Raw genomic sequence first — 25,116 nt, 5'->3', positions numbered from 1 at the left:
AAGCTGTATAAGTAAATTATGAGTCTGCAATAGCAAAATGGCCAGTGTTAGTGTGAGATTAAGCCTGGTGAGCCAGAAAAAAGGAAAAAAGAAAAGGGTAGTGATGCCACCGTGAAGTTCTTGCACAAGCACACCAGCACACCATGATGTCATGGATATTCACAGCCTCTAATTGTGTCTGACCAATTGCTTATCAGCAAAACAGGACTACTCAGCATTGCAAGCAAACCGAACATTCAACATAGCAAGTAGTGAGGAGCTTTAATGAGCCAAGATGGCTAAAAATATGATAACATAATTTAAAACCTCCGACCTCACACTGTGGAGATGCTCTACATTCTCACGTCGTCCCCCAAGTTTGTTTTGCCTGCACAACTCTCATGCCCATTGACATTTGGCTTCCCCATGTAACACACGTGATGGTGGAAATTGGTACACAACTATGATAAAAGATGGTGCGAGCGCTTCAATGTGAGTGCTATCTGATAACAGTATAACTCAAATTCTTCATCTTCGGCTTCAGGATGGTGGCATGCGTAAACTGACTGCACGCTTGCTGGTGCTCTTTGCGGGTACCATCAGTACCTAACCTGTGCGGCTTCAGAGCACGACACTGGCATGAATGAACACAATTGCTCAGATGCACTTCTGTTCTTCGTACCTCACTTATGGATGACTTTGGTGTTGTTGTCATACATGAGTGAACATTATGCACTCAGTATTGTTGTACAATGAGTTGAACTTCATGCGAGGGTTGATCCAAAAATAAGGTTCCCATCAATTTTAGAAATAGAAAACATTGTTTATTTTCATAGAAATTTACATCATTGGAAAGATGAAACTTTGCTATATTTTTCTACATAATTGCCATCTTTTTCTATGTATTTTTCTAGACTATGCTCCAATTTCTGTATCCCAATGTCGTAGAACTCCGCCGTCAACTCGTTGAGAAAGCGTTTGCCACTCAAATGTTCCTTTAACTTGGGGAACAAGTGATAATCACTAGGCGCGAGGTCTGGACTGTACGGTAGGTGGGGCATGACAGTCCACCTAATGTTTGTCAAAAGTTCCTGGATTTGACGGGAGACGTGAGGTCTGGCGTTGTTGTGAAGCAGCATTACACCAGCTGCCAGTCGTCCTCGCCAGCAGTTCTGGATAGGTTGCCTGAGTCTTCTTAGCATTGCACAATAACTGTCGGAGTTGATTGTTGTCCCACGTTCCATGAAACCGATCAGCAGTATCCCCCTACAATCCCAAAAAACACTGGCCATGACTTTGCCAGCAGAAGGAGTTCGTTTGAACTTCTTTGTAACTGGTGACGCTGGGTGATGCCACTGTTTGGATCTTGTTTCATTTCAGGAGTGAAATGAAACACCCACATTTTGTCTCCCGTAACTATGGAGTCCAACGATTCTTCCTTATCTTGTTGACACTTCTGAAGAAACTGGTGAGCACAGTCAAGGCGTTTCTCCTTGTGGTCTGATGTCAATAGCCGCGGTAGCCATTGTGCACAACACTTGTGATACGTACCCCAATTTTTCAGTCAAAGCTCTCTTCACTGTACCGTAAGAACTCCCAGGAATCTGAGCAACAAGTTCACAGACGGTGATCCTCCTGTTTTGAAACACTTCGCATTGGACCATCTCGATAACTGCCTCCGAAACTGATGGTCTTCCACTCCATTCTTCATTGTGGACTTCTTTCCAAGTGGCACTAAACTCCCTGCACAACTTTTGGACGTGTTGAACAGACATACACTTGTCGCCATACACCTCTGTCTACTGACGAATATCCACGTGTGGAGTCCCTTTGGCATGCTAAAAGTGAATTACGGAATGAATCTCGCACTTGGCGGGATCAACAATGGGAACCTCCATATTGGACGGCTGCTGAGCCAAGAATGAGCAGTGCAGTGAAGCGTAGCTGGGGGGGAATAGAGAGTTGGGGAACAGCCGCGCGCAGCAGTGTTGCTTTATTTTGCCTCACACCTTCCCGTGTGGCTGGAGCTCTTTGGGAACCTTATTTATGGATGAACCTTCATAGATTCCTCGTCGTCTTCCACCGAGGAACTATACCTTGTAATATGTATTTCGCCTAGCTGGCTTATTGCACAGAAAGTGAAATAAATGCCATTTTGCGTTTGCACTACTGTGTGTACTGCATCCTTTATTACCAAGACCACTTGAAACCCTACGACACTGAAGTGCACGAACTGAGAAACTGACACAAAATTCAATGTAGCAAACTTGTGACTTCATTTGCTCTAGTAATAAACAAGCTTTTGCCACCAAATTAATCTAGTGCCATGAAATATTATTTCCTAAGTCTAAATTGACGGGGTGTGGGAATAGTGAATAGTAGATTTCAAATCGAATATTGAATTGAATCAAGAAAAGAAAGCAAAATATTGAATATCAGAAATTTCAATAAAAACATTTACGCCTCCAAATTTTGTGCAATGAGCACAGTGCTGCACATGCTCAGGAGGCTAATCACATCACTTAAGAAAAATCTTGCTAGCCATCAGTAACTTAGGCACACCCTGCCTACCGATCACGGGATCCCCGAAAACGTTCAATTCCCGAGCAGCCTGTAGCTAGTAGACCGTAAAACTGTATACGACAATGTTGTTAGAATATTCTAGTCGAGGCCTGAAACCAGACTGCGTTGTGAGGTTGCGGAGATATTCAGCTTTTTCTCAGATTTCGTGCCCTGCAATATTTTGTTGCCAGCTATACCTATGAATCGATATGCATGGTATGCTCTACTCTTATTAAAGGGAACATCAAATTAGTATACCAGCACTGATAGCAACTCAATTCATATACAAAGCTCTGCAAAATATTTTTTATTGATGGAACTGTCTGTCAAATAGAATTAAAGGCACACTAAAGGCAAATACTAAGTCAAACTAACGTGATAAAACAGTGCTCAAGGACCTCTAAGGTGTCAACATTATCGCAAACACAGCCTTAATAATTGAGAAATCGAGATAAATGCAGGACATGATCAGAGACTCCCCCGGGACATTCAAGCACTTGCCCGATGACGAAAGCACTCCTCACTTAAATTCTATTACTAGTACTCAACTACTTGTTGCAAAAAACATCCTCATATTCTATTATAAGATGAAAGAAAATGCTACTTGTCTAGTTCAGTTTCATGTTTAGAAAAAAGAGCTCATTGATATTACCTTTGACAACGACGTGGGCGGTCGAAAGGTTTAGTTTTCGCTCGACTCTGCGCCGCCCACGCTTTCGTGTTTCAGTACTTTCATGATCGCATAGTGATGCGCTGGGGTTTTGCTGACTCGCAAAACTTTCACAAACTGCAAGTAGCAGAGAATTCAACTTCCATGTGATGTCGCAGGATGCCTAAATGGTCTATGCCATTTGACCAAAAAGAAGCTGCAGCGGAGAATTCGCCGCTCTGTCTTGGCTCAGAGCTGCCATCTGTCGGGCACCGTTTTGCTAACCGACAGCAGCAAAGGGCGGTGATAGTCTATGCAACATCACCACTCCCCCAGTTGGGTGGCAGGAGATTTGAATTTAGAAAGAGGTATTCGGACCTTTCAGATACAATTTTCTCGTAAACTTAGTATTTTCTTGGCACGAAACAGGCGTTGCAAGGTATCCGGAATGGCACTTAAACAGTCCATGTCGACTTAGTATTTACCTTTAGTGTCCCTTTAAGTGTTTTTTTTCTCTCTGAAGCTACAGAAATGGCGAAGTTGTCCTAAATACTAATGAGGTTTTCAGTTTAATAATGAGCCATTATGTGCTTATTGACAATCTTCTATTGCTTAGGAAGTATTGCTTTCCTGTTTTCTTCCAGAAAACAGGAGGTTTTTCCATTCTTATGGCTGGTGGTTTCTGTGGGTAATCTTGAGCTTGTTATAAGGCTAATCTGCATGACAGACAAGAACGGGGTGTGTGCATCACATTACTCGGATCCACTTCGCGTTGTCATCGGCGCCACACATGTCGACCGTAGTAGCCACCCATGATAAAAAGTTCTTAAATGTGGAGGCCCACGGCAAGTTCGCATGACTTCCACCCTCTCTCTCTCCTTTTTTTCGTCCGCATCCATCTGCGTCTGTGTCAATGCACCTGCAATCAGCACACTATCACATATAATTTCAGAGCCCGCCATGTAAATCCGAAACTAGTCTTTTGTCAGGTCACTTGAAACGAGGGGCTACCGCAAAGATAGGGGCCGTGAACATGCAACGGTCATCCTCTGCATTCGCTTTTGTTGGCGAGGTGGTTTGTTGGCTTTCCAAGGGTTATGCGACTGCTGTGAATAGATCTTGATTGATTGGTAATTTTAACTTGAGTCACCGACACGCAACAATGAATCTCCAATTAAGCTTAACGGGCTAGACAGTGTGGCCAATGGTGCAGCCGTGGCGAAAATTCCCTGCTGGCCAATGTGATAATGGGCTACAAACTGCCGCGGAAAGCTTGTCACTTATATGTTCCTACGGGTGGCTCATCAGTGATTGGTCACGAAATCACGCATATGAGTTAGACTGACGGCCTGTGGTCAACCAGCCAGCAACTACCACAAGCACACGTGCCAAGTTTGTCTGTGTGTTTGCTTGTGGTTACAAAGCTCTGAACTGCACGAATCTGCGTGTGTGAACACTGAACTCGCACATTCGATGTAATCAGCGTGCCTTCCAGTGGCTAATCGGCCCGATCTTCACACAAGCTTCTGTACTTTCCACTCGTGCTGCTTTTGTCCTGCTCTGTATTCGCGTAGCATTAATAATTTCAATTGGTCCTGTCGACCAAGTGGAACCTTGTACAGTAAAATCTCGTTAAAGCGTACCTGCTTAAACAGTAGTTTCGTGTTAAACGTAGTAAAGTCAAATCTCCGACTCAGTGGCCATTGAACATAATGTGTTTTGTATCTGCATAAACAGTACCAGCTTATTGCGTATCTGTCTGTTAACGTGCCTCAGAGACCGCCTCAGGACCTCAGAGATCGGAACAACGGCCTCCAAGTGCTCTGTGCATTTGCGCGTGAAGCCACATCAACATAAACATCATTTCGGTGCCGTGCCAGAGAGCGTTGCGGCGTCGTGCAAACAAGGACTCGCGTCCTGTTGAAGCTCGGATAAAAAAAGATGCCAGGTGCTCAGCATAGAAGAAAAATTAGACATCGTTCGCGCTATCGAACATGACACAAAGAAGTCGGCGCTGGCACTCGACAGAGATCTGCTGTTGACTACAGTGTGTAGCATTTGGAACGCGAAGAAGTTGCTTGGCAGTGCTGCTGCAACCGCGAAGAGGTGTCGGCTACGAGGTTCAACTTTTCGCCATTGTTGCCTCTGTTGTTACCGAAGTGATGACTAGCAACAGTGATGAAGACGACACGGAAAGCGACAGCACGAGCCATTCAGGCCTGACAGTGGCAGAAGCTGCGCGTTAGTCAGCCTCATCAAGCAATCGTCGCGACAAGAACAGCACCCCGCGATGAAAAAGGTGCCCCACGACTTCTGCAGCGCTTCCGCACGCGTGCACGAAGAATACGTAACGCCAAAGAGGAATCTGTCATGCGAGTGTTTGCCGAAAAGAGGGGGCAGGCTGAAAAGCTGGCACGCAGCATCAGTAAATTTGAGGCCACTGCCGTCGCTGCTAGGCCACCGTGGCATCAAACGAAAATAACACTTTTGCCGCGCGAAATGAATAAATATTGGATGTTTACTTCCCCTTTCATTGCACTCTCTCTGAGTTCTGTGTTTTGTTTTTGACAGGTAAGTGGGTGCAATCTCATGCTATTTCGGTTAAACAGTACTACCGTTTAGTACATACTTTTTCCGAGCTCCGGCCAACTACAGTACGGTTTAACGATGTTTCACTGTACCAATGAAGATTGCGTGCCGTCAGAATGCCGCTTGTCAATGCGGCAGCCATGGCCGGGTCATTCACCACTGGTGCTGATATTTGAAAAATCGCATATTCGAGAAATCGAATATTATATAGTCGATTTGCGAAGTCAATTATTCGAACATTCGCTATTCGCTTCAAAATCAAGCATTTGAGTATTTGCACATCCCTGCTAAATTGATTTCGTGTTGCAGTTTGAAAAACAAAATATTGTTGACAGTAGCAAAAGAGAGCAGTAAGTGCTGCACTGTACCTGTTCACCTCCTTGGGTGCCATAGCAAGTACTTGAGTGCTCGTGCAATTTGAACGATGCCCTTCCCACGTTGTGTACTTGGACAGGTATGTCTCGAGGTGCTTTCGTGCTTCAGCCAAATGTGCAAGGCGCTGGTGAAGCTCCGAGTAGCCGCTGGCAGGAGGGCTCTCGAAAAATTGGATGCTTGTCACAGCTGCACGAAGGTAGTCCTGCAGGAAGACAAGCAAGCATAAGTCGGTGAACACGTAAGTATGCTCACTCGCATCATATCGCAGGTGTGTAAGTGAGTGTGACGAAGGTTGTGAGTGGATGTCAGCAAAAATGTGACACGAAATGGTCAAGTACATTGCATTAAAACAATATTCTGCATCAAATCCTCTTGAGACGCCATCAAAAGTGCATTGACACAATGGTACTTTTCCAAACGTATTTTTAAACAGAAAAATGAATTACTTGTTCAGATGCCAAAGTTACATCCGCACGGTAGCGCACCCACGTACAGTAATCCCTCATTATAATGAAGTCAGCAGGATGGCGAAAAAAATTTTTATAAGTGATAATTCTATATAAGCAACCAGTCGAGATAAGCTAAAGCAGTCAAGGTTTAATTGCGCCGCAACTGCGAGGAAGCCACAATAGAATGTATTCAGTGAAGCAAAACTTTAATCAGGTGCAAAAAAGGCAGTCAGCTTTGGCTGTTTCAAGTTCTTACTGGGCATGAGCAACCCCTGCTCTAATTTGACTAAGCATTGCACAAGGCCATGGTCACCGTCTACGCATTCAACCTTATTTCACAGCAGGCATAGGTGCTCCCACGTCTGCACCATAGTTGGCGCTTCACGTGGCTTTTCATCCTCTGGCTTTTCGTCCTCTGGCTTTTCGTCCTCGTTAGGGCCACTAATAGTATGAATTAGTATCTCTGCATCTGTCGCTGGGGCGACCACGGGAGCAGCAGCATCAGCCAACACAAGTGTCTGGAAGTCACCTTCTACCTCTTGGTCAGCAATTTTATGAACAGCCTCATACAGATCGCTGCAAGTGCGGTCATCGTCAGGCTGGCCATCATCAGGGCCGCTGACGATGGCGCGGGAAAAGCCGGCGTGCGCAAAGCAGTTGGTGACCTTCGAAGGTGCGAGTTCTTTCCATGAGAAGTTCAGCAAATGGATCACACCAAGCAAATCAATGTTGTACCTCTTGCTGGCGTCATATACTATGAGCATGCGCTGCAAAAGAGCCTTGCGGTACAGCTTCCAGGTAGTCTTAATGATGCCTTGATCCATCAGTTGCAGTACCACGGTTTTGTTAGCACGCAAAAATTCCACAGCCATCGCCTTTAGGTTGTTGTTCTTCCCGTGGCTCGGACAAATGTCAATTAGCATGAAAAGCACTTGCCGATTCTTTGCGTCAAACAGTCTATCCAGAAGGCACACGTAGTCTTCAAAAATAGCAGCAGTCATCCATGCCCACTCCTGCAGATGCTTTCCTTGGGAATTAGTTGCATTTCGGAAGCACTGCAGCTTCTCCACCTTCCCCAGTATAAGCAAGGGAAGCTTGTCCTCGCCTGTTGCATTGGCACCAAACAACATCGTGACATGCTCCTTGTACTGTTTTCCTCTGGACGAGGATCTGCCAGCGGTAGTGAATGTGCGATTCGGTAGCATATTGTAGAAAAATGCAGTCTCATCTAGGTTGTAGATGTCTTTGTCTTCATACTACTGATGTACTAAAGCGCCAAACAGACAATGTAAGAGACACAGACACAAGAAGAGACACGGATCTTTGGCACTTTGGTACATCAGTAACATGCACCAACTAGCCCAACAAAAAGTTATGCTGGTTTGTCTTCATACTTTTCAAATAGAGCTTGGAGCCAATTTGGCGCCACACGTCTACAGTGTCACGGTTCACAGCTGCGCTTTCGCCAAAGATATACTTCGAGGTCGCGCCATGTCGTTTCTTGAATCACTTAAACGAGCCATTGCTACACTTGAAATCTTTATGGCCCATTTGGAGGGTGAGAGGTTCGACTTTTGCAGTAAATGCAGGTCCATGTAGGGGAGATTTGCACTGCTGGCGTTCTTCAGCCACTGCGGAAGTGCACCTTCCACTTCGGGTATTTCGAATCACTTTCTCTTTCTCTTCGCTGAGGAGCTCTTTTCAAAGCTATCCAGCACAGTTTCCTTGTTTTTCAATACAGTTAATAAAGTAGACGGCGGCATGCCAAATTTCTTCGTAATGTCAGTTTTCTGCCAGCCGCCTCTTTTTACACTTCTTTTATCAGCAGAACTTTCTGCTCCAAAGTCAGACACTTTCACCCGGAGATTGACGGAGCTATTGATCTCTGTAGTGCGCAAAAGCACACGCGAGGCATGCCTAACGAAGCACTCCAAATAATACACAATCACATGGCCTGCAGCATAGATCCAAATGCACGCGCCGTTGGCGCCAAAGCGACTGAACGTGGCGGGCAACACAGAAGGCACAAGTTTCAAAATGTCGTCAGGGCATCTTGCTTTCCTCATCAGTTTGTGCTGGTGATGGTAACGGTTCCAATGGCAGGCTTGGCATTGGCTTCACGTGTAGTGGAAGAAAGGCGATCGGAGTTGTGGAGACCAACAAGCAGGAACCGCGCAAGGGCACCGCAGGTGGAAGATTGTGCTTGAGAGGGCAGCTTTGGAAGAGCAGTGACATCGAAACTGGCAGCGAGGAATTGACATGAAGGCGACTGAGAGGAGTGACTGGCATCCAAATGGCTTGCAAAGTGGAAAGCGAATGAGGAGGGGAAGGCAGTGGCCGCTTTTATAGGGGTGGTGTGGAGGTCACGGAAGACTATGAGAGTATTGCGCTGGAAAGCGCTGCAAATGCAGTGGCTCGAGTCTGAGGTTGTGTTGAGCTCAAAAAACGTCATTGTGGGTGCGCATCGTGATCATGAAAACTGAACGATTTTGCAGTAGGAGAGTTGCATGATCACTGGGTAATTTTTTTCCGAGGTGTGCAGAAGTTTGCAGAACGAAAGTTTTTCAGCGCGCCAATGTCGACGACACTGTGCGAATTCTACGGTTTGAGTGTCGGTGGTGACGCACTATTGTGTCCGCACCATTGACAAATGTCTAGGAACAAAATTTGATGACCCTACCACGCATTTAGACCATTTGTCTAAAGTCGGATGGCACGAATCGAGCATGACCTGCTCTAGAAAATCGCCGGGGATACACCAGCCTGCATTGTCCTGCCACGTTGACAGCCTGACTCACCGCTGGCGACGCTAGGAATATTCTTGTTTTTGGCAAGTTATCAGTCAATTTGCATTGTGAAAAGGGCAATGAAGCTAGGGGCAGTGTTTTATAGCGATGCAGGCCAATTATGGCGAGCGGCGAGCAAATTTCTAGACTGGCTTCCCCAATGTCATCTTCCCAATTTGTTAACGTAGCTTCTCACGTCGAACATGGCACTTACAATCGGAGGTACACTTCTTTTGTGCTTTTCAGTGTGTTTCAGCGCCAGAAGTGCTCTTTAGGGCGGTAAAACTTTGCTCATCGAGCGCATCCCACGGAATGCAACAGCGCAAGTCTGCCTGCGGTCTTTTGGACACTTTTCGGCATCCAAGAGATCGCGGTTTTCTGGCATCACAAAACGTCGGAGAAACTTTATGTTCGTGTGGATTTTATAACAGGGGAGACCGGTGATGCGATTGCGACCAAGATTACCTAACGGTTTGGGCATGCTGAACCATGGAATTTGACAGCTTCCATTTGCTCTACAGTAAGTAAACAGCTGGGAGCACTCGATCGGCACTCACTTGGTACCTGTTACTAGGCAGTTATCGGTCATGGGTTTAGTACTCTTGTGGCCTATTCTGTGCCTGCGTGAGACTAATTCGTCGATGGTATTAATTTGACAGTGTCTGCGCAAAAGGGCCACCGCCGCTTGGCAGCAGCGATGCCTCCACTCGCCACTTCGCTCTAAGTGGGTCAAGCTCTTCATGCGCTTCGAGTAATGCGGCTTAAAATGCATGCGTTTGGGTCAGGACTGGAAGGAATTTCTAATAAAGCAATATTTCAAGTAAAGCGATTTCATTATGACGAGGGATTACTGCATATGGTCAAACTTGCCACGTCTGCACAAGTTCATTCGGGAAAAAAACGCATTTCTTTATCCAAAGTGCAGACGAAGGTGTAACATCACATACAGTAAAACCTTGTTAAACCGTACCCACTTAAACAGTAGTTTCATTTCAAAAGTAGTAAAGTCAAATCCCCGACTCAGCGGCCATTGAACATGATATGCTTTGTATCCGCATAAACCGTACCAGCTTATCGCGTACTATCGGTTAAAATGTATCGTTTACCAATTTTGTCGCACAAACACGGCAGTGCGTCGTCTCCATTGGATAGCCCGGCAGAACAACCAGCCTCAGAGATCAGAACAATAGCCTCCAAGTGCCCTGTGCGTTCGCGAGTGAAGCCACATCAACATCAACATCATTTCAGTGCCGTGAAAGAGAGCATTGTGGCGTCATGCATGCGAGGACTCGCGCCGTGCCGAAGCTCGGATAAAAAAAGATGCCGGATGCTCAGCATAGAAGAAAAATTAGACATTGTTCGTGCTATCGAACGTGACACGAAGAAGTCAGCGCTGGCACACGACAGGGATCTGCTGTTGTCTACGGTGTGTGGCATTTCGAATGCAAAGAAGTTGCTCGGCAGCACTGCTGCGACCGTGAAGGGATGTCGGCTACGAGGTTCAACTTTTCGCATTGTTGCCTCTGTTGTTGCCGAAGTGTCGGCTAGCGACAGTGATGAGGACGACATGGAAAGCGACAGCACGAGCGCTTCTGGCCCGACAGTGGCAGAAGCTGCGCGTCATGTCAGTCTCATGAATGCAATCGTTGTGACGACAACAGCACTGCACAATGAGAAAGGCGTCCTGCGACTTCTGCAGTGCTACCGCACGCGTGCACGGAGAATACGTAACGCCAACAAGGAATCTGCCATGCGAGTGTTTGCCGAGAAGAGGGGGGCTGGCTCGCAGTTTCAGTAAGTTTGAGGCCGCTGTCGTCGCTCCTGGGTCGCGGCGGCATCAAACGAAAATAACACTTTTGTTGCACGAAGTGAATAAATACTGCATGTTTTTTTTCTCCTTTCATCGCACTCTCTCTGAGTTCTGTTTTTGACAGGTAGATGGTCGATCTCATGCTATTTCAGTCAAACAGTACTACCGTTTAGTACATACTTTTTCCGAGCTCTGGCCAACTACGGTTTAACAAGGTTTCACTGTAGTAGTTTCTTAGTATATTCAAGCTGCATCCTAGATTGCTACATTTGTATTTCATCGTTGATGATGACAGGAGTTTTGTGCACACATGTGTCAACTATTGCGAAGGCAATCGCAGCAAAATGAAACATGAATGCATGGTAAAACAAGAATCTGGTTTAATTTTGAAGAAAAAAGAAAAGTAGATATATATGCGGGTGCACAAGGTGTCTAATGATCACGCATGTCCACGGTACAGTTCCATATACTAAGCAAGCCAAATCACTAAGCTAAAAATTCCACCCATACACAAAGGACTAGCATTATATCAGGTGGTCTTTCCTTAACAGAAACAGATTTAGTAAAAGTTTGCTGTGCCAAATAGTGTAATTCTGTTAATGCTACTTGCTCTCAGAATCTCACTGTGATGTTAATTAACAAAGTTACACATATTAACTTTGTAGTTAGTATACACTTTAGAGCAAATGTCCCAATTGTGGATTTGAATCTAAGCAGTAATGAAGCACCACTTTCAAAAAATATCACCTCAATTTCTGTGGCAAAATGCAGTGATGTTATGTCCCAGTTAACACATATCATGAGTGTTAACTACAACAACAATGCATTTCACTGCAGATTTTGAAGGCTTATTTCTCTGTGAAAATTATTTACTTGGACAACATCACACTGAGATTTCTAGTGAAATCATGCCCACCTTTTCAAGTAATCTAGCTGATGTGATAGAACTGCATCGTCTACCACAAGCGAGTTTCAATTAGTCTGTTTCCAGTAAAGAAAATCAGTTGGGCTGTGCATAGCACAGTTCTGTGTGTTAAGTGAGCAACAGCTGTAGGCTTGGTATTGCACACACGCAAACGCGCGCACACACACACACATGCACACACAAGCGAACAAAATGGCATTGGCACAAGTGAGTAGATTTGTGCAACGAAGCTTTGACACACCTCCATGAACAGCTGCAGAGCGTAGAGCGTGTGCATCCGCCCCCGTTTCTGGAGGCTTCGGCACACGGCGAGTAGAGTGGGCCACCACCGGTTCAGACTGATGTCCATCTGCCGAAGGGAGCAGAGCAATGCATCCAGCGTACCCTGTTTCAGTGATGGCTGCAGCAGCTCCTCCAAGAACAAGTCCACCTCACAGCCCTGCAAGAGACAGGAGGTAGGAGACCTGGCGGTTGCACTAATGAATTCATGAGAAAAATTGATTAGAATTTTTTGCCTGTGTGCCCGAACAATATAAAAAGGTCACAGGAAGATGAAGCCTTGAAATGATTAACAGTGGCCGAAAGAGGGAAGCCTCAACCAGGAGCTGATGTTTTGACTATATGCAGGAACTTGCCTTCATCAGGGTGCTAGAGCATCAAGTTCTTTAGCCAAAACATTGGCTTCAGGATAAGGCTTCCCACTGCTCATCACTGACCATACTCATACTTTTAAAGTAGAGCTTGGAGCCGATGTTGGTGCCGTACGTCTACAGTGTCACGGTTCACGGCTGCGCTTTTGCCAAAGATCGACTTCGAGGTCATGCCGTGTCGTTTCTTGAACCACTCAAGCCAGCCATTGCTACACTTGAAATCTTTATGGCCCATTTGAAGCAAGTGGGTGGCCTGTTCGCAGACCCGCTTGCTTCTCCAATTCACCTGTCCACCCATCAAACTGCCTATCCACCTGTCTGTGCATGTGTATGTGTGTGTGTCGATTTTTTGGTGCAAATTCCTTTACAACAAGATTATGGTGAACCTTTGAGTGTGTTGGCTCCCACAATGTCATCAAATATAGACGACACCACCTAGTGGAGTGGCACAAAAACATATTTTAGGGATCGGTGAGCCACTGCAGAACTAGCGCATGCAAGTAGCTTGTGAGGAGCAAAAGTATGATGGTGAGCGGCCACTTGCTAGGTGTGACAAATAAGCAGTTCCAACAAAGATAACACAGGTCTATCTCATCTGCACTGTAAAACAGGTGAGCAGAGGCTGCATTCAGTCAAGATCTTTACTTTCAATTCTATTATTTACCCTTAATCTTGCTCCCCTAAATGGTCGACTCTGGCAAACACAGTAATGCAAAGCACTGTACTCAATAATAACTATACTTGTTTATTAGTGTTGTTCTTCAACATTCTTTATTAAATTCAGCCATCTCCTGAGACATGTATAAGCAGATATTGTAAATAGTGCTTCTTCAGATGTCACAGATCTTTATATTTAGAGTTCATAAATTATATTTCATTTGTTTCAAGCTATTTTTTAACAAGCTCTGCACCACTTGTTTCGTCTTTTTCAGGAGTGATATCCTCATGTTTGTCGAAATTCGTCCAAGGTCATCCCGATTGCAAAAGTGACTTGAGGACTTGGTTTTTATAATTTCTAAGAAGTGTTGGCAATTTCCAAATATGTATTGGTCCTGTAACTGATTAGAAAATATGTTCTTAGAGTGATACACCCATTTTGATGGCAATGTCACCATGTTCATAAAGAAAGCACACAAGCTAGGACAATACAAAGGCAGTGTGCAGTGGACTCTGTCAATGGTGAATGCTATTACGCTGAATTCTTTGGTAAGCTAAACACTTCAGGGACTATAGCTTCACTGGGTCTATGCATTCAGTGAACTTCTGATAAGATGAAAAGGTCAACAAGGTCTGTTTAGGTTCAATTTAAGTAAGAGCCTATCATAGTTAAAAAGTATGGCATGGCTAGAGTTGTGACTAGTGTTGCGACTAGTGCATTATTAGCGTCGGCTAGTGTTACACTGATGAAAGCAGAAAATGCAAAAGGAAGCAGCATGCCTTTGAAAGGTAGTACTCGAGGGACTGTGTGGTTCGACCGTGCCGATAGAGAAATGACAGCATTGATCGGTGGCTGCCATACAGCTCTAAGTAGTGCTTGCATTCGGAGTACACCACGCCTTTCAATTCACTGACCGGAACTTTCACCTGCAGACAAAAAGGAGAAATACACAAAAGGAAAAGCATGAAATAGTGTCACCATCCAGCATGCTCTCAGAGATGTTACCAGACAAGAGTTACAGCAGCTCCGAGATGGATGCATGCGTGCATCTGGGTGCCACAGATTAGAAATCTTGAAAGTAGGGGTGTGCAAATTTTCAAAAATTTCTAATAACAAATCGAATAGTATCCTATTCGATTGGGTCTTCGAATCGAATAGTCACTATTTGTAAGCACAAATATTTTTTATGCAAAAGCATCAAACGGTTCATTGAGTGAAAAAGCAAGTGTCTATAAGCAGAGAAACGGCACCTAAATTCTGAATGGCTGCGACACCACGTCACGAGTGCGCCTCGATGGAGCAGAGCGGGCAAAATGGTGTTGCACGAGGGAAGAGGGCATTGCCACGGCGCCACATCAAAAACGCGCCTCAACAGAACTCAACAGATATGGCACTATGATGCCGGGGGGCGAGTCGAGTTGTCATCGACGAGGCAGTCGTGTGACAGGCGCATGTGGGTGCCACTGCCTCGCTCTTGGAAGCTGGCGTGCGGTCCATACAGCTCTCTCTCACCCCAACTGGGCTTAGCAACTGCGCGTGCCTGCCGGCTTTGGTGGCTGTTGCTGTGTCCTCAGTCTCATGTTGCACAGGACGTCGGTAGCATGTGGCATTGGCACCGCAGGCTGCTGATGCTTGCTTGCTCGGGCAGCACATACTGCTATGGTACATTACTCACAGTGCAAAACTCAAAGGGCCACTCAGCGGCGTTCAAATAGACATTAATGCTTTCGCATTTAAAATTCTTAGGAAGTGCTTAGGTGTCCTCAGATTTTCTTTAATAGTTTACTAATATTTCAAGACGTCAACTTCACCCAATTAGCCAAAAAACAGGAGCAAAAGTACAATAAATTTCATCTCCATGGGCATAGTATAGGCATAAAAAGTGAGAGCTTACGTGATGGGGCAGGCCATATCGCTAAGGTAGCCATACTTTAGCTGTTATACAGCGATCATGGGCAGTCTCTGAAGAGTCCTGTGCATGCGAAGAAACTGCTTATAGTGCTTTAGTATGATTTTAATGGTAACATTAGGATGTGAGCACTGTTTCATACTGATTGTGAAAATATTCAATATTCAACTTCAATATTCGAAAATTATTCAAAAAGTATTTGATATTAAATCCAATTTGTTTCTGGCACTAATTGATTTGTATTCAATTCAGTCTAAAAAAATACTATTCACATGCCCCTACTTGAAAGAGTACTTCAGGATTTGCAATGCAGATGTATGTGTCTATCTTAAGAGGCTATACTAGTGGCAATCAGCTAGCTAACAGTATGAACTGTTTGTGATTTGAATACTACACTCCATTATTTATCTTAAAACAGTAATGGGACACTGGAGTGGACACTATGAGACACGCTCGGATGGACACGCTCGGATGGACACGCTCGGATGCTCGAGTCTGTGTTGTGCTTGACAAGACAACATGCTGACATGATGTGACACGACTGGAATTCACGTTATCATGCTCTGGCATTCCATGACATTCCGTGCACATTCACACAATCATGCTTTTTCACTGGCTCACACTCGCCTAGCTTCCATTGCAATCAGACATGAAATGAATCTTGCATTAAATCAGACCAGAACCATGAAATGGGGCATGGGTATTTGAAGGCTGAATCAACTTATTCGGCCAGCTATTTTTCGATCTGAATTCAAACTAGACTACAGTAAACTTCTGTTAATTTGACTCCAGCCAGTTTTATTTTTTGGTTAATTCAATCCCAACCAAAGGTTCCAGCTGGCACCCATGCATTTTATGGGCTCAAACTTCCGTTCTTTCAATCCTAAAATTGTCCTTCGCTGGATCATTCGAACTTGACCAGTAAGCATACACGCACCTGACCCCTATGGTGCTTCTTTTTTTTGCCAAGAAAACAAAACCAAAAATTCCTTGCACAGTGCAATTGAATACAAAACCAAAATCGTTTGCGGTGTTCATGTGCTTTTCACATAACAAAGCTTTATTGCGGCAAAGCTGACTTTCATTAACCGTGTGGTGAAGCTGGCTTTAAGAATCTGGCCGCATGCAACACATATCAGAACCCTGCCTATTTTTAATTCTAAAAAATATGCTGCACATTACAGTTTTACTGTGTTTAGGAGCTTTAATGCCATTTCTACATTAATTTTCTCTTTTGGACACATAGAAAGCATGCGAATTTGATTTGGGGGCGTGTTAGAATCAAGCAAATAGTACTGGCAAATGAATCAGTGGTGTGTTTTGATGTTTTTTCTGTATCTTCTTTAGTTAGACCTGCCGGATAACTCGATTAATTTTTTCAGTACCACCAAGCTCAAAGTAATGAAAGTTAATGGTACTATACTTGTGCATGCCTAACCTAAAGGTGCATAAGAAAAAGAAAAACCCAACTCTGATGCAAAGGAGTGAAACCGGGGAGAAATGTGAATACGCTGACACTCACCTCAAAATTGGGGTCTTTGATACTCTTCAGGCTGCCGATAGCACAGAAGACGGCTGCAGCCTGCAGAGAGTATTACATGTCACTTGACTATACAAGCTTGGACCATGCTCAGCTGAAAGGCCAGCAACAACACCAGTAACAGCCACCAGAAGAAACAAAACTTATCCCAGTGTTATCCCAGGTGCCATCATTCCTATGACCCATTGTAACCCCTCAGAGCTTCCTAGCCTCCATGCACCATCATGATGATGCAAGCGTGTTGTAGAACTCTTAAGTCATGATGACACACTTTCTCTGTCCTACTGCTGCAAACCGGGTCAGCATTCTAAGGAACAGTCACTTAAAGCTTAGATGGTTCAGGCTTGAAGCTTTCTGAAAAGTGAAAAGAAGACAAAAAGGTCAAAGTGCGCTACTCTCAGCTCATTGAAGAAACAGCTTTTGGATGTATATTGTCGCACGATTGTCCGGACAGGCCGCCATTGAAGTCTGAACTTGGCTACGTTCAACGCTAGAACGTTATCTAGTGAGGCGAGTCTAGCAGTGCTATTGGAGGAATTAAAGGGCTGTAAATGGGATATAATAGGGCTCAGTGAAGTTAGGAGGACAAATGAAGCATATACATTGCTTCATACATTTTCAGATCATGAACAGCAGGTTGCCACTATCCCTCAAGAGAAAAGTGCATAACAGCTGTGTCTTACGAGTACTCACGTACGGGGCAGAAACCTGGAGGCTTATGAAAAGGGTTCTACTTAAATTGAGGACGACGCAATGAGCTATAGAAAGAAGAATGATGGGTGTAACGTTAAGGAATAAGAAAATAGCAGATTAGGTGAGAGATAATGACATCTTAGTTGAAATCAAGCAAAAGAAATGGGCATGGGCAGGACATGTAATGAGAAGGAAAGATAACCGATGGTCATTAAGGGTTACGGACTGGATTCCAAAGGAAGGGAAACGTAGCAGGGGGCGGCAGAAAGTTACGTGGGTGCATGAGATTAAGAAGTTTGCAGGGACAACATGGCCACAATTAGTACATGACCGGGGCAGTTGGACAAGTATGGGAGAGGCCTTTGCCCTGCAGTGGGCGTAAACAGACTGATGATGATGATGATGATGATGATGATGTCGCATGATGCATTTTCGTATCACCCTGATTTGGTCTTGTCGTTTTATGTTTCCAAGTGCAAGTTATCATGTTGCCTGCACTCATTGGTGAGCCTAAGCCTAATGTGTTCTCAAATATGCTTCATTGTTGCTCTGTCCCAGCATGTCTTTCAGCTTCTTTGCAAATATTCACCATGGAATATGGTGGTGAGAACTTTCTGCATCCTGCATAAATAGCAACTAGCCAAGTGCCGCTCCAGTTTTAATTCAACAATTGCCAACTGTACTTGCAGTTGATGTTGCCACTTCAGTGTTGCTTGCTTTCAGGGCATAAGTTTACCCATGCAAACACTACATGATTCTGGTGGTGTTTCTCCATTCCTGTCTTTTTTTTTTTTCACTATCACGACAACTCCTTTCCTGATTTTTTTTCACCATCACTACACCATAACATTTTAAAGTGTGCACACTTGGCTCATACAAACAGAAATGACAAAAAAAAAAGTCAGCAATAGCAGCAGTTGAAAAGATAAGGTTAAATCACAATACCATATTTATGCGATTGTAAGTCAACTCGAATGCAAGTTAACCACACCCCTCTCCATATTGCATGTCACGAAAAAAAAGGGGGGGAAAGGCCCTATCCAGGGGCACATATGCAATGAGAATTTATTAGTCACTGGACTACTCATATTCACTTTTGCCATCATCCTCACTAATGCTGCTATTGTCATGGCTGCTGTGGCCCCACTATGTCATCCCATCTAGAGGAATCCCACATTTCTCAAACTACTGCACCATTACATCACGTGGAACCACCCGTGCAGAAAGAACCCAACTGTGCACAGCTGTCAGGCAGGCTCTTTTCACTTGCCCGGTTGGTGTAAGCTGCCCGGTTGGTGTAAGCTGCCCGGTTGGTGTAAGGTGTAACATGCCCAATTGGTTTAAGGTTGGTGAAGACTTCACAGACTTCCACTGCCAGCCCCTTATTGCACTCACGGCAGATCATGTATTTAAAAGGCTTGTTCACACTGATGTTGAGAGGTTGCTACCACATCACACCACCGGGAATCATGAGCATGTCTGTATGCTCTTTTTGTGGCTCCACTTTTTGAGGACACTCGACTCTCACGCGTCCCTTGATGTCTTTTTCCCCGCATGGCTCTCACATCTGTAATCCGACTTCACTGCAAAGCTAAGCGACGCCGGTGGTCGGTGTAAGCGCCGAATAGTACGAATAGAACGGTGGCGCGTTCAAAGGATCGTATTTGTCCATTCCGGGGGTAGGCTTCGCGAGACGATCTCGCAGAAGCATGGATCGGCGCACGTGCAGAACGTCCGCGCCACTTGCCGATCCCGAGCCAAAGAGGAAGAGCCTTCTCCTTTCCGTGTCCAAGTAACCCCGCTGTTAGGTGGCGTTAGCAGAGCCACACTCGCTCCATCTCTCGCAATACGCTTCAACCACACCGACTGGCACGGGCACCAAGCCACGCGGCGAAGCCGGATTGCAGGAGACGAGAACTATGCGGGAAAACAACATATCAGGGGACGCGTGAGAGTCACGCACCCCACAAGATGGAACCCATTTCGATCGACGTTGATGGCATATGCAATTTGATTAAAAAAGCTAAACTTTCTACATCGGCGGGTGTTGATAACATAAATTACAAATTCCTTAAGAGTACTGTTGCACATTCATCTGCTTTCTTGTCAAATATTTTTACTCAGTCTTTGCAGAGTTCAACACTGCCAGACGACTGGAAGACAGCGACGGTGATTCCAGTCCACAAGTCTGGTGATATTCATAACCCTTTAAACTACCAGCTGATCTCCTTAGCTTCTATTCCATGCAAGTTATTAAAGCACATACTCTACTGCAACCTTGTCAGTTTTCTCGAGTCTAATGACTTTTTTGTCACAGCAGCATGGTTTTCATAAGCACTATTCTTGTGAGGCTCAATTACTAACTTTTACTAATGATTTGTCTTCCACATTAGATCGAGCTTCAGTGATTAGCTGCACTTTCCTTGACTTTGCAAAAGCTTTTGACACCGTCTCCCATTGACTATTATTACTGAAACTTAGTGCACTCCATCTTGATCGCAGCTTGCTTAAATGGATTGAATGTCTCTTGCAGAATAGAACACAGCATATTTCTGTTAATGATCATGACTCTAAATCATGCTATGTAACATCCAGTGTTCCTCAGGGGTCAGTACTTGGGCCTCTTCTTTTTCTAATTTATGTAAATGACCTGCATGTTTCTGTTAGTTCCAATATAAGGCCTTTTGCAGACAACTGTGTGCTGCACTGCGTAATTTCTAATGAGTCTGACTTCTCCGTTCTTCAATCTGACTTTAATAAAATTTCCTTTTGGTGTGACACATGGCTTATGAAACTAAACATTAACAAATGTAAAGCGATGAAAGTGTCTCGAAAAATTTACCAGTCCACTTCTCTAGGCAATGATCTTAACGGTTGCCCTCTTCAGTTCATCAACAGCTACAAGTATCTGGGCGTCCATATAACTAAAAACCTGCCTTGGCAGAAACATATCCACCATGTTATTAACAAAGCTAACAGTACCCTTGGTTTTATTCGCTGGAATTTCCGCCTTGCTCCCATTCCGTTGAAACTATTACTATATAAAACACTCGCGCATTCTAAATTCAAATATGCTTCACCTATATGGGACTCATACACCAGCTCGCTAACACAGTCCTTAGAATCAGTTCAAAACCGCTCAGCTAGGTTTATCCTCTCTAACTACTATCGCTTGGCCAGTGTTTCTAGCATAAAGCAACAGCTTGACCTACCTCTCCTTTCTACTAAACGTTGAATTTCCCGCTTTTGTCTATTTCATAAAATATACTACACTAATAATGACCTAACAATGATACTTTTTTTTTCCTCCAAGCCATTTGTCATCCCGTATTCATTATCGAATCAAGGATGCCTCAGTGTAAAAGAAATGCATACCTCAAAGCTTTCATTCCGAAAACAAGTCAAGACTGGAATCACCTTCCTGCCTCCATTGTCACTATCACAGATCATGACGTGTTCAACTCGGCTATCTGTGATCATGTGCTGCCTATTTAGCCTTTTCTTTTTCTTTCTTTTTTGCTATTGCCACTCCTCTATAATTCCTGTATGGCCTTGAGAGTAAATAAACGAAATGAAATGAAATGAATTGAGACTGTACATGCAAACAATTAGGAATTGGTGTCCAGCATGGGGCGAACATATTCGCTCGATATCCTGTCACGGTGAGTCAGACTTCCTCGATTAGTCAGCACCTGTGGGCATGTTCTATTGGCAGTGATTCGGCTAGGTGGCAGTGGTGCATAAAAGGTGTAGTAAATGCCCTTGCAATTGTATGCACTACTGCATTGTAGTTCGTTTGTCCCAAGAGCATGTTTGAGACCCCACATTTGGCTGCCCAATGTAGAGCTCTTGGGGCATCGGACAATAGTTTTAACAGCTTTGCTTGGTTCAAAACAATCTTTGTTTGTACCGAAACGTGGACCTAGCTGGGATGTTTATTGCTAATGACGGCGGCATGCTTTTTTGAGAGCGAGGTGATAGTTGCTGCGGCGTGTCTGAACTTGTCGACATGATAAGCCTTTTCTGAAGTTGGAAGATAGTATTCAATGGTATGAGAACCACATGGTTTGCATCCTGAAAGAGCGAGGCCTAGCGCCTGCAGAGTATTGGCAAGCTTGAAGTGAGTGAGTACAGAAACCTTGTGGGCGGTCTGAATTTCTTATGTAAATAGCTTCTCCTATCTCTTTGGACTGCAGGAGTCGCGGCCTCGGGAAACGCCGGCCACGGGTGCTGCAATGGGCTGTGTGATATTGCAGCCTGGCACCAGGCACTGCAACATCGTCTGGGATGGTGGGTGCCCTCTGCTCGGATTCTGTGTGCACCAAGTGGGGTAGAACTACCTCACAGTGCTGACATCTTCTCGTAGCTGCCTATTTTACACCCATTTTGAGTTTTGTTTATGGGTGCCGGTCGTTGTCAGGGCAGCGACTCATTAGGCCTGAGGCTTTCTGGAGCTGCCCGTCACACGTGAAGGGACACAACCTGGTGGACCATGGTGTTAAGGTGTCACACTTCGCTTCCCTCATTCCAGTAAGCCTCACACAAATTGAAATTATACTCATTCGAATTAAGAAAGCGAGCTTTGTTCACAAGAAATTAGCATCTGAATAGCCGCCCAATATTTTGCTAGCCAAATTGAACATCATACTACATGGGTGATGTACATGTAGGATTTCTCTCCATTGCACTGCTTCACTGTTTGTTGAGTGTGTTGAGTGTATGCACTATGAGCAGTGTGGTCCTTGGTTTTCTGTCACCTGCACATTATCTGAGCTGCTGCCAAGTACAACGATCAAGCCACTCCAGGCAATGGAGATGCCTGTGGCCAGTTCAGTGCAGCTACTTCAGCGGCTGCCTGTGTCTGGCTCACAACTCTCGGCAGTTGGAACAGAAGCCAGCGGCTACTGCGGCTCTTGCCAGCAGGGCGTGTTGGCGCAAGTGACGCTTGCTCGTGCAGACTGCTACCGTGCCGTTTCTAGAATCTTGGCATAGAGTCGTGCCGTCAAATCTGCAGCCATGTCCTCTGCACAGTAGCTGCAGTGACCAACGAACATTAGCAGTGTAGCCCAGAGACATAGTCGACGCATGCATTATGGACAAGAGTGCATAGACATTTTCTCAGTTTGGCCACTGCTGCATGCATTTCCTGTTCGCAAAAGTATGCGCTGATATTAGACTGTGTAACATGTTTTCGCCGGAGAATGTAGTGTTTTAAGGTTGGGGGATGTGGGGACGCTCAACTCTCATGTGTCCCCTGATGTTGCTCGCATCTTCTGTAATGTGGCTTTGCCAGCCACCTATTTAAGCACCAACAGTGGTAGGTGTAAGTGTAGAATAGTACGAGAGATGGTGCGAGTGTTGAGCTGCTAACGCCACCGAATGGCGGGGGTACTCGGGTGCAACAGGGAGTATCCTCTCCCTCTTTGGCTTAGGGTTGACTGAGTGTGCAGAAGTCTGGCATGCCAGCCGGCGCGCTTTGCGAGATTGTCCCAAGAAAGGCTTCAGAGCAGGGCTCCAGGATGTATGAACACAATCGTTCAACTGCACCACTGTTCGCGTGCACTCTGTGCATACGAACAATTAGGCATTGGTGTCCAGCATGGGGTGAACATGTTCACTCGATATCCTGTCACAGTCAGTCAGATTTGTTCAATTAGTCAGCACCCATCAGCTTGTTCTAATGGCAGTAATTTAGCTGGATAGATTGGTGTATAGAAGGCGCAATAAATACCCTTGTGATTGTGTGCGTTACTACGTCGTCGTTTCTTTGTCACAAGTGCATGTTTCAAGTGCATGTCACAAGTGCATGTTTGAGGCCCCACAACTTTCACCTCGGCTGTGAGGTGGCCTCGAAAGGAGTGCAACATGAGGAGGTTGGGAATGCAATTTTTGAAGGGCACCCTTAATTTCAGAAGCCACACTAGGTGGTCCCATTCAACCAACAAGCCGTTCATCATGTAGCCCTTCTCATTGATTCATACAACTAGTTCACCTATGGAGAATGCGTCCGATCACATTGTCATTCGCAAGACAGTGTATGCTTAAAGTTTCCTACCATCCTCCAAGCATGACAGTGAACTGAAACTCTTCATTTCCATTTATGAAGAACTTCACTTTGTGGGCTCCCTTCATGCTCACTTTTGTGTTGCTTGTCATGGTGAAATACATAGGAGTTTGATTGGTATGGCCGATCTGGCCAAGCAAGTATTGTCACAGGTTGTGGAGCTTCATACAGTGCCTATGGAAAGCGAGGACTTTCCCCTAATATGCAGCAAGCAGCTTCTGGCACACTGGTACTCCAGCAGAGAGAAACCAGACCTTTTCACAACCTTTGATGCCCAAGCTCTGCTGGTTTTGAAGTTTGTCCAGGGTATACCTGCTTCTAAAGCAGAGACCCGGGCTTGTTGTGGGACTATGACACAGGTCACTGGTAAAGACCGATTGCATATTTTCAGTGATGAGCGCCACAAGATAGGCCTCCAGCTCCGGAAAGCAACCCAACTTCGATCCATGGAAACCACTTTGTGTTGTTGGTAGGAGGGAAGAGCAAGATGGCCAGACAAGGAGTCACATAACCACACGTTTATTAGTCTCTCAGACGTGTTCTATCTAAAGATAAAGAAGCATACGCTGCTAGACTGCCGACCACACACAATCACAGGGAACATCCTCCCCCTGCTTTAACCAGATGGCAGCATCTACAACATCTCCCCAGTAGAGCAAGTGAAGTTTGCTGCAGCAGACGGCTTCAAGCACCTCCCACATCTGGTATTCACGTGGGTAGTGTCTTGGCAACACGAAAGAGCGTCTGCAGCACCTTCACTGATACTGGCACTTTCTGCCTTGGCGTTAGCAGAAGAATACTGAGCTAACTGGGTCCTATTCCAGCGTACAGCAACAGTGCCAGTGTTAACCCAGTAGGACCGAGGCTCATCAGCTGGGGCTTGTACTGTCGCTTTGCGCTTGAGGTCTGTCAACCAGACAAAAAGTCATGACAGAAAAATTGTAATTTGTTTGCTTCTGCCGGATTTTTGTTTCTTGCCAATTGTTTCTCTTGATGGATTGTAAACTTCAAGGACAGGGCAGGACGAGAGCACTGACTTCCATCTGTTGAACGCCTGTTATTGTGGAGCATCACAAGTGAACTATTGCCTCTTTGACAGCAAAAGAGTAAGTGGATTGTGGAGCATCACAAGTGAACTATTGCTTCTTTGACAGCAAAAGAGTAAGTGGTTGCAGGACTTCAGAGATATTGGAAACGAATCTGGCGAGGTATGTTGCCATGCCGAGAATTCTCTGCAGCTCGGTCCTGTTTCTTGGGCTCTCCATTTTCAAAATGGCTTCAACCTTCTTTTCATCAGGTCGTATTCCATCTTGGTTTAGCCAGTGTCCAAGGAGTGTAAGGTGCTGGACATTAACTAAGCATTTGCTTTCATTCAACGTCACTCCAGCCTTGACGAGTAGTTGAAGCACATTTCTGAGTGTCTCATTGTGCTCATGCCCTTTCGAATACCAGATAAGGATGTCGTCCATGTGACAGAC

At 45.1% G+C, this 25,116-nt stretch overlaps 1 protein-coding gene across 2 annotated transcripts in view; it reads right to left on the bottom strand.

Moving 5' to 3' along the window:
• The window catches only part of Sptz (zinc finger FYVE-type containing 26 spastizin), a 164,787-nt gene that overhangs the window by 9,216 nt on the left and 130,455 nt on the right, over window positions 1-25,116 (bottom strand). For both annotated transcript variants that reach the window (XM_075700296.1, XM_075700295.1), the window contains 4 exons: window positions 16,864-16,923; window positions 14,212-14,358; window positions 12,366-12,563; window positions 6,148-6,356 (listed from right to left, as the gene is read on the bottom strand). In XM_075700296.1, coding sequence (XP_075556411.1) covers window positions 6,148-6,356; window positions 12,366-12,563; window positions 14,212-14,358; window positions 16,864-16,923 — 614 coding nt within the window. The remainder of the gene's footprint in view (window positions 1-6,147; window positions 6,357-12,365; window positions 12,564-14,211; window positions 14,359-16,863; window positions 16,924-25,116) is intronic.

This window comes from Dermacentor variabilis, chromosome 7, assembly GCF_050947875.1.
Source record: "Dermacentor variabilis isolate Ectoservices chromosome 7, ASM5094787v1, whole genome shotgun sequence".
Classification (NCBI taxonomy): Eukaryota; Metazoa; Arthropoda; class Arachnida; order Ixodida; family Ixodidae; genus Dermacentor; species Dermacentor variabilis.
This window is presented reverse-complemented; position numbering and strand designations above follow the sequence as displayed.